We start from the raw sequence: 10,000 nt of genomic DNA, 5'->3' as shown, positions 1-10,000 counted from the left end.
CCGCTCACACCAACACACACACACACCACACACACACAGCGCTCACACCCACACACACACACACCGCTCACACACACCGCTCACACCAACACACACACAGCGCACACACCAACACACACACACACCGCTCACACCCACCGCTCACACCAACACACCCACACACCGCACACACACAGCGCTCACACCAACACACCCACACACCGGTCACACCCTCGGACACATACTCGCACAGTACCCACTCCCTCAGCACTGACCCTCCGACAGTGCCCACTCCCTCAGCACTGACCCTCCGACAGTGCCCACTCCCTCAGCACTGACCCTCCGACAGTGCGGCACTCCCTCAGCACTGACCATCCGTCAGTGCCCATTCCCTCCGCACTGACCATCCAACAGTACCTCCCTCCCTCAGTCCTGTCCCTGTGACAGTGCGGCCCTCCCTCAGTCCTGTCCCTGTGACAGTGTCTCCCTCCCTCAGTCCTGTCCCTGTGACAGTGCGGCCATCCCTCAGTCCTGTCCCTGTGACAGTGCGGCCCTCCCTCAGTCCTGTCCCTGTGACAGTGTCTCCCTCCCTCAGTCCTGTCCCTGTGACAGTGCGACCCTCCCTCAGTCCTGTCCCTGTGACAGTGTCTCCCTCCCTCAGTCCTGTCCCTGTGACAGTGCGGCCCTCCCTCAGTCCTGTCCCTGTGACAGTGTCTCCCTCCCTCAGTCCTGTCCCTGTGACAGTGCGGCCCTCCCTCAGTCCTGTCCCTGTGACAGTGTCTCCCTCCCTCAGTCCTGTCCCTGTGACAGTGCGGCCCTCCCTCAGTCCTGTCCCTGTGACAGTGCGGCCCTCCCTCAGTCCTGTCCCTGTGACAGTGCGGCCCTCCCTCAGTCCTGTCCCTGTGACAGTGTCTCCCTCCCTCAGTCCTGTCCCTGTGACAGTGCGGCCCTCCCTCAGTCCTGTCCCTGTGACAGTGTCTCCCTCCCTCAGTCCTGTCCCTGTGACAGTGCGGCCCTCCCTCAGTCCTGTCCCTGTGACAGTGCGGCCCTCCCTCAGTCCTGTCCCTGTGACAGTGCGGCCCTCCCTCAGTCCTGTCCCTGTGACAGTGTCTCCCTCCCTCAGTCCTGTCCCTGTGACAGTGTCTCCCTCCCTCAGTCCTGTCCCTGTGACAGTGCGGCCCTCCCTCAGTCCTGTCCCTGTGACAGTGCGGCCCTCCCTCAGTCCTGTCCCTGTGACAGTGCGGCCCTCCCTCAGTCGTGTCCCTGTGACAGTGCGGCCCTCCCTCAGTCCTGTCCCTGTGACAGTGTCTCCCTCCCTCAGTCCTGTCCCTGTGACAGTGCGGCCCTCCCTCAGTCCTGTCCCTGTGACAGTGTCTCCCTCCCTCAGTCCTGTCCCTGTGACAGTGCGGCCCTCCCTCAGTCCTGTCCCTGTGACAGTGCGGCCCTCCCTCAGTCCTGTCCCTGTGACAGTGCGGCCCTCCCTCAGTCCTGTCCCTGTGACAGTGTCTCCCTCCCTCAGTCCTGTCCCTGTGACAGTGCGGCCCTCCCTCAGTCCTGTCCCTGTGACAGTGTCTCCCTCCCTCAGTCCTGTCCCTGTGACAGTGCGGCCCTCCCTCAGTCCTGTCCCTGTGACAGTGCGGCCCTCCCTCAGTCCTGTCCCTGTGACAGTGTCTCCCTCCCTCAGTCCTGTCCCTGTGACAGTGTCTCCCTCCCTCAGTCCTGTCCCTGTGACAGTGCGGCCCTCCCTCAGTCCTGTCCCTGTGACAGTGCGGCCCTCCCTCAGTCCTGTCCCTGTGACAGTGCGGCCCTCCCTCAGTCCTGTCCCTGTGACAGTGCGGCCCTCCCTCAGTCCTGTCCCTGTGACAGTGTCTCCCTCCCTCAGTCCTGTCCCTGTGACAGTGCGGCCCTCCCTCAGTCCTGTCCCTGTGACAGTGTCTCCCTCCCTCAGTCCTGTCCCTGTGACAGTGCGGCCCTCCCTCAGTCCTGTCCCTGTGACAGTGCGGCCCTCCCTCAGTCCTGTCCCTGTGACAGTGTCTCCCTCCCTCAGTCCTGTCCCTGTGACAGTGTCTCCCTCCCTCAGTCCTGTCCCTGTGACAGTGCGGCCCTCCCTCAGTCCTGTCCCTGTGACAGTGCGGCCCTCCCTCAGTCCTGTCCCTGTGACAGTGCGGCCCTCCCTCAGTCGTGTCCCTGTGACAGTGCGGCCCTCCCTCAGTCCTGTCCCTGTGACAGTGTCTCCCTCCCTCAGTCCTGTCCCTGTGACAGTGCGGCCCTCCCTCAGTCCTGTCCCTGTGACAGTGTCTCCCTCCCTCAGTCCTGTCCCTGTGACAGTGCGGCCCTCCCTCAGTCCTGTCCCTGTGACAGTGCGGCCCTCCCTCAGTCCTGTCCCTGTGACAGTGCGGCCCTCCCTCAGTCCTGTCCCTGTGACAGTGTCTCCCTCCCTCAGTCCTGTCCCTGTGACAGTGCGGCCCTCCCTCAGTCCTGTCCCTGTGACAGTGTCTCCCTCCCTCAGTCCTGTCCCTGTGACAGTGCGGCCCTCCCTCAGTCCTGTCCCTGTGACAGTGCGGCCCTCCCTCAGTCCTGTCCCTGTGACAGTGTCTCCCTCCCTCAGTCCTGTCCCTGTGACAGTGTCTCCCTCCCTCAGTCCTGTCCCTGTGACAGTGCGGCCCTCCCTCAGTCCTGTCCCTGTGACAGTGCGGCCCTCCCTCAGTCCTGTCCCTGTGACAGTGCGGCCCTCCCTCAGTCCTGTCCCTGTGACAGTGCGGCACTCCCTCAGTCCTGTCCCTGTGACAGTGCGGCCCTCCCTCAGTCCTGTCCCTGTGACAGTGCGGCCCTCCCTCAGTCCTGTCCCTGTGACAGTGCGGCCCTCCCTCAGTCCTGTCCCTGTGACAGTGTCTCCCTCCCTCAGTCCTGTCCCTGTGACAGTGTCTCCCTCCCTCAGTCCTGTCCCTGTGACAGTGCGGCCCTCCCTCAGTCCTGTCCCTGTGACAGTGCGGCCCTCCCTCAGTCCTGTCCCTGTGACAGTGCCTCCCTCCCTCAGTCCTGTCCCTGTGACAGTGCGGCCCTCCCTCAGTCCTGTCCCTGTGACAGTGCGGCCCTCCCTCAGTCCTGTCCCTGTGACAGTGCGGCCCTCCCTCAGTCCTGTCCCTGTGACAGTGTTCTCGTTCCGGTGATTTCTCCCTGTCCAGGAGATTCGGTCTGTGCTGCCCAGCTCTCTCTGTGCTCAGGGGGAGTGATGGTCTCTCCCCCTCCCTGAAGACTGTGAGCCGCTCCCTGAGGGAGGTGTCAGTGGGAACTCTCCAGGAAATGCTGCTGTCCCTCCTACTCTCCCACAGCACCTGTGTCTGTTTCCAACGTTGACCCTGTTCGGAATTTCGATGAGGGGACGGATGGTGTTCTGAGCTGCACGGTGACAGGAATCCCTGAGCCAACTCTCACCTGGACCCGGGAATCACAGGACGTGCTCCAGACGGCGCCTGGTGAGTGATTCGGGAATGGTCAGCTCAGTCCCTCACCGTCTGTAACCTTCCACCAGGACACCATGGGAATGCAGCTCCCAGTGTGGGTCAGACTGAGGGATACAGAGACTGGAACTGTGCACGGTGCTCCGAGTGTGGGTCAGACTGAGGGATACAGAGACTGGAACTGTGCACGGTGCTCCGAGTGTGGGTCTAACTGAGGGATACAGAGACTGGAACTGTGCACGGTGCTCCGAGTGTGGGTCTGACTGAGGGATACGGAGACTGGAACTGTGCACGGTGCTCCGAGTGTGGGTCTGACTGAGGGATACGGAGACTGGAACTGTGCACGGTGCTCCGCGTGTGGGTCTGACTGAGGGATACGGAGACTGGAACTGTGCACTGTGCTCCGAGTGTGGGTCTAACTGAGGGATACGGAGACTGGAACTGTGCACGGTGCTCCGAGTGTGGGTCTGACTGAGGGATACGGAGACTGGAACTGTGCACAGTGCTCCAAGTGTGGGTCTGACTGAGGGATACGGAGACTGGAACTGTGCACAGTGCTCCGAGTGTGGGTCTGACTGAGGGATACGGAGACTGGAACTGTGCACGGTGCTCCGAGTGTGGGTCTGACTGAGGGATACGGAGACTGGAACTGTGCACGGTGCTCCGAGTGTGGGTCTGACTGAGGGACACGGAGACTGGAACTGTGCACAGTGCTCCGAGTGTGGGTCTAACTGAGGGATACAGAGACTGGAACTGTGCACGGTGCTCCGAGTGTGGGTCTGACTGAGGGATATGGAGACTGGAACTGTGCACGGTGCTCCGAGTGTGGGTCTGACTGAGGGATACGGAGACTGGAACTGTGCACGGTGCTTCGAGTGTGGGTCTAACTGAGGGATACGGAGACTGGAACTGTGCACGGTGCTCCGAGTGTGGGTCTGACTGAGGGATACGGAGACTGGAACTGTACACGGTGCTCTGAGTGTATATATTTTAAATAACTAATATCCTGTCCCCCCCTCCTCAGGACATTATGAGAAATTGCGAAATGGTTCCCTGGTCATCAGGAACATCACGATGTCAGACGCGGGAATCTATCAGTGTGTCGGGACGATTCTGGAGAGGAAGGAAAAGGAATCACGCAATACCACAGTCATTGTCAATTGTAAGATTTCACTGTTTCCAGGCAGAGGGTCACTGCTGAGGGAGAGGGCACTGTCGGAGGGTCAGCGCTGAGAGAGTGCCGCACTGTTGGAGGGTCAGTGCAGAGGGAGTGGGCACTGTCGGAGGGTCAGTGCTGAGGGAGTGGGCACTGTCGGAGGGTCAGTGCTGAGGGAGTGTGCACTGTCGGAGGGTCAGTGCTGAGGGAGTGCCGCACTGTCGGATGGTCAGTGCTGAGGGAGTGGGCACTGTCGGAGGGTCAGTGCTGAAGGGGTGCCGCACTGTCGGATGGTCAGTGCTGAGGGAGTGGGCACTGTCGGATGGTCAGTGCTGAGGGGGTGGCACACAGTCGGAGGGTCAGTGCTGAAGGAGTGGGCACTGTCGGAGGGTCAGTGCTGAGGGAGAGGGCACTGTCGGAGGGTCCGTGCTGAGGGAGTGGGCACTGTCGGAGGGTCAGTGCTGAGGGAGTGGGCACTGTCGGAGGGTCCGTGCTGAGGGAGTGGGCACTGTCAGAGGGTCAGTGCTGAGGGAGTAGGCACTGTCGGAGTGTCAGTGCTGAGGGAGAGGGCACTGTCGGAGGGTCAGTGCTGAGGGAGAGGGCACTGTCGGAGGGTCCGTGCTGAGGGAGTGGGCACTGTCGGAGGGTCCGTGCTGAGGGAGTGGGCACTGTCGGAGGGTCAGTGCTGAGGGAGTGGGCACTGTCGGAGGGTCCGTGCTGAGGGAGTGGGCACTGTCAGAGGGTCAGTGCTGAGGGAGTAGGCACTGTCGGAGGGTCCTGCCTGGGTGGTGTGTTCCCTCCGATCCCCTGGGTGGGGGTGTTGTGACCCTGTCCTCCCTCCCAGTGTACACCAGGTCCCTTTCCCCAGTCTGTCCGTGCGCTCTCTCCCTGAGTGTCTCCCCATCCTGTCTTTCAGATTCTCCCAAACTGCTCCAGGTCTCCCCGGAGGAAGTCTCCACCTGGCCGGGGAGATCCGTCACCATCTCCTGTTCTGTGCACTCCGTCCCCCCAGTCACTATTACCTGGATACACAATGGTCAAGGTCTTCCATCCATCTCCAGGACCGTCTCTGGGAGAGATCCGTCCAGCGTTAGCAGCACCCTCGAGGTGGGTCTGAGGGGAACATGGAACAGTACAGGACAGTGCGGGCCATTCGGCCCTCTATGTTGTGCTAGCCTTTTATCCTTCTCTATGGTCAGACTAGCCTCCATCCCCTTCACTGTAACGTCACCCATGGGCCTATCCAAGAGTCGCTTCAATGTCCCTAATGTCTCTGACTCTCCTCCCACCACTGGCAGTGTATCCCCCCCCCCCCCCACTCTCTGTGTGAAGACCCTCCCTCTGACATCACCCCGAAACCTTCCTCCAATCACCTGAACATCCTGCCCCCCCCTCGGTGATAGACATCCCCACCCTGGGGAAAGGTTATCCACTCTGTCTCTGTCTCTCATCGTCTTGTCACCCTCTGTCATGTCCCCTCTCATCCTTCTACACTCCAATGGGAAAAGTCCTCGCTCCCTCCACCTTTCCCCATCAGACACACCCTCCAATCCAGGCAGCATCCTGGGAAATCCCCTCTGCACCCTCTCTACACCTTCCACATCCTTCCTATAATGAGGTGACCAGAACTGGACACAATATTCCCAGTGTGGTCTAACCAGGGCTGTGTAGAGCTGCAGCAGGACCTCGCCGCTCTTAAACTCAATCCCCCGCGAATGAAAGCCATCACACAGTCCGCCTTCTGAATAACCACTTGGGGGGCAGCTCGGAGGGATGTATGGACATGGACCCCCAGGTCCCTCTGATCCTCCACACTGCCATGAATCCCCTGCCTTTATCCCTGTAATCTGCATTCAAATCCCACCTTCCAAAGTGAATCACTTCACACGTTTCTAGGTTGAACTCCATCTGCCACGTCCCAGCCCAGCTCTGCGTCCTGTCAGTGTCCCGTTGGAACCTACAACAGCTCTCCGCGCTATCCACAACTCCACCAACCTTCGTGCCATCGGCAAACTTACTAACCCCAACCCCCCCTTCCACTTCCTCATCCAAGTCATTTATAAACATCACAAGGAGCTGAGGTCCCAGAACAGATCCCTGGGGAACCCCCACTGCTCACCCAGCCCCAGGCTGAATACTTGCCATCTCCCACCACCCTCTACCTTCCCTGGGCCAGCCAATCCCGTACCCAGACAGCCAGATTTCCCTGGATCCCATGCCTCTGCGCTTCCTGAATGAGCCGACCCTGGGGAACCTTACCGAACACCTCGCTCCAATCCATCTCCACCACACCCACTGCTCTACCCTCATCACTGCGTTTTGTCACATCCTGAAAGAACCCAATGAGGTTGGTGAGGGATGACCTGTCCCTCCCAAAGCCAGGCTGACTATCTCTAATCAAACGACGGTTTTCCACATAATCAGAAATCCTGTCTCTCAGGATCCTCCCCAATACTTTACCCACCAAAGACTGACTGGTCTGTCATTCCCAGGGTTATCACTATTCCCTTCCATGACCAAGGGAAGAACATTTGCCACCCTCCAATCACCTGACACTACTCCAGGGAACGGTGAGGATCCATAGAATCCCGAAAGTGTGGAAACAGGCCATTCGGCCCAACACGTCCACACCTACACCGAAGGGTGTCCCATCCAGACACATTCCCCTACCATATTATCCTAAATGTACCCCTAACTAACCCACCCTAACCTGCCCATCCCTGGGCACTATGGAACAATTTCCCATGGCCAACCCACCCTAACCTGTACATCCCTGGACACTATGGGACAATTTCCCATGGCCAACCCACCCTAACCTGCACATCCCTGGGCACTATGGGACAATTTCCCATGGCCAACCCACCCTAACCTGCACATCCCTGGGCACTATGGGACAATTTCCCATGGCCAACCCACCCTAACCTGCACATCCCTGGGCACTATGGGACAATTTCCCATGGCCAACCCACCCTAACCTGTACATCCCTGGACACTATGGGACAATTTCCCATGGCCAACCCACCCTAACCTGTACATCCCTGGACACTATGGGACAATTTCCCATGGCCAACCCACCCTAACCTGCACATCCCTGGGCACTATGGGACAATTTCCCATGGCCAATCCACCCTAACCTGCACATCCCTGGACACTATGGAACAATTTCCCATGGCCAACCCACCCTAACCTGCACATCCCTGGGCACTATGGGACAATTTCCCATGGCCGATCCACCCTAACCTGCACATCCCTGGGCACTATGGGACAATTTCCCATGGCCAACCCACCCTAACCTGCACATCCCTGGGCACTATGGGACAATTTCCCATGGCCAACCCACCGTGACCTGCACATCTTTGGACTGTGGGAGGAAACCGGAGCACCCGGAGGAAACCCACGCAGACACGGGGAGAATGTGCACACCCCACACAGACCATCGCCCGAGGGTGGGATCGAGCCCGGGTCCCTAGCGCTGGGAGGCAGCAGTGCTGACCACTGAGCCACCGTGCCTCCATGAGTGAGGACGCAAAGGTCAATCCCAAAGGTGCAGCAATCCCTTCCCTTGCTTCCTATAGTATCCACAGGTATATCCCGTCTGACCCAGGGGGTTTATCTATCCATATGGTTTTCCCAATTTCCAGCTCATCCTCCATCCTAACACCAACGTTTAATCAGATATCCGCCTGTTCCCTGCTCTCCTCACAAACCACACGGTCCCTCTCAGGAGTGAATCCTGAGGCAATGTATTCATTAAGGTCCTCCCCTCCCTCCTCCGACTCCAGACACAAGTTCCCTCCGTTATTCCCTGCCCTCAGTCTGGCCACTCGCTTCTCCCCCACAGGACGCCTTGGGGGGTTTCCTTCATCCTGCCCCAAAATGGCCCCTTCCCACTCTCCTCAGTCCAGCTTTCAGTTCCTTCCTGGCTCCCCATGTCACCCTCCCCAGCCCTGTCTGATCGTTCCCTCATCAACCTTCTGGAAGCTTCCATCTCCCTCTTGACCAGATCTTCCACCTCCCTGGTCACCCAAGGTTCCCTCACTTGCCTCAGTGAGACGAACCTGTCCAACACTCACAGCGAGGGCTCCCTAAAGATCCTCCCCATTTCTCCCGGGTATTTCCCTGGGAATATCTGTCCCCAGTCTCGGAGGCCCAGTTCCTGCCCCCTCCCTTCCCCCAATTAAATACTTCCCCCCCCACCGTCTGCTCCTATCCCTCCCCGTGGGTATGGTAACGGTCAGGGAGTTGGGATCACCCTCACCAAGATGTTCTCCCACCGAGAGATCTGACCCCTGACCTGGTTCGTTGCCAAGCGCCGAATCCAATATGGCCGCCCCTCTGGTCGGTCTCTCTGCCGAATGAGTCAGGAATCCCTTCCCGGGACACGCCAGACAAACACCGCTCCCTCCAAACTCTCGGCACTGAGGGGGTTCCGGTCAATATCGGGGAGATTGGAGTCACCCCTTACAACAACAACCCTGGCACTTCCACACCTTTTCCAGAATCTGGGAAGCCAAGGCGGCAGCGCAGAGGGATCGGGATCACCGGGTGACGGGACAGAGGGGATCGATCAGGGACTGATCCCTCTCCAAGGAACATCGGGAGCAGCCGGAATCCGGGATGGAGTCCCACACTCTCAGACACTGGCGTCAGGGGAGACAGGGATGTGGGGGGGGGCTATGATGGGGGAGGTTGGGGACGATGATGGCGGGGGTAACGGGGGAAGGGGTGACAAACGATGGGGGTGACGAGGGAGGGGGGGTATACACCCCCCGGGGGATGGGGGTGAGGGGGGAGGGGGGTATACAGCCCCCAGGGGGATGGGGGTGAGGGGGGAGGGGGGTATACACCCCCCAGGGGATGGGGGTGAGGGGGGAGGGGGGTATACAGCCCCCGGGGGATGGGGGTGAGGGGGGAGGGGGTATACAGCCCCCGGGGGATGGGGGGGAGGAGGGAGGGGGGTATGCAGCCCCCGGGGGATGGGGGGGAGGGGGGAGGGGGGTATACAGCCCCCGGGGGATGGGGGTGAGGGGGGAGGGGGGTATACAGCCCCCAGGCGATGGGGTATCCGAGAGGGGCTGCTCTCTCGGGGTTTCCTTGCCCCTGGGTATTTGCCCCTCTCAGGGTCACCCCGACCCCCCCCTGGGGTCAGGGTGGGGGCTGAGCTGGGTTATATCACTGACCTTTGCCCTCTCTCCCTCGGACAGGTTAAAGTTCACGAGCCGACAGACTGGGGAGAGTACAGGTGCCTGGCAGAGAACAGACTCGGGCAGGTCAACGGGTCAACCTGGGTCAGACCGGGAGGTAAGGGGCACCGCCAATACAACAACAACTGACACTGCCTTCACTGCTCTAGCACCGAGATCCCACTCATGGGGGTCCAAACCTTCACCGCCAATCGAAGACG

General features: G+C 60.0%; 1 protein-coding gene across 1 annotated transcript in view; it reads left to right on the top strand.

The window, feature by feature from the left end:
* The window catches only part of LOC132814489 (neural cell adhesion molecule 1-like), a 34,374-nt gene that overhangs the window by 11,933 nt on the left and 12,441 nt on the right, over positions 1-10,000 (top strand). The window contains exons 4-7 of the mRNA XM_060823496.1: positions 3,312-3,455; positions 4,465-4,602; positions 5,513-5,703; positions 9,801-9,897. Coding sequence (XP_060679479.1) covers positions 3,312-3,455; positions 4,465-4,602; positions 5,513-5,703; positions 9,801-9,897 — 570 coding nt within the window. The remainder of the gene's footprint in view (positions 1-3,311; positions 3,456-4,464; positions 4,603-5,512; positions 5,704-9,800; positions 9,898-10,000) is intronic.

The sequence above is a fragment of the Hemiscyllium ocellatum genome, unplaced genomic scaffold, assembly GCF_020745735.1.
Source record: "Hemiscyllium ocellatum isolate sHemOce1 unplaced genomic scaffold, sHemOce1.pat.X.cur. scaffold_836_pat_ctg1, whole genome shotgun sequence".
In the NCBI taxonomy this organism is placed as follows: domain Eukaryota; kingdom Metazoa; phylum Chordata; class Chondrichthyes; order Orectolobiformes; family Hemiscylliidae; genus Hemiscyllium; species Hemiscyllium ocellatum.
This window is presented reverse-complemented; position numbering and strand designations above follow the sequence as displayed.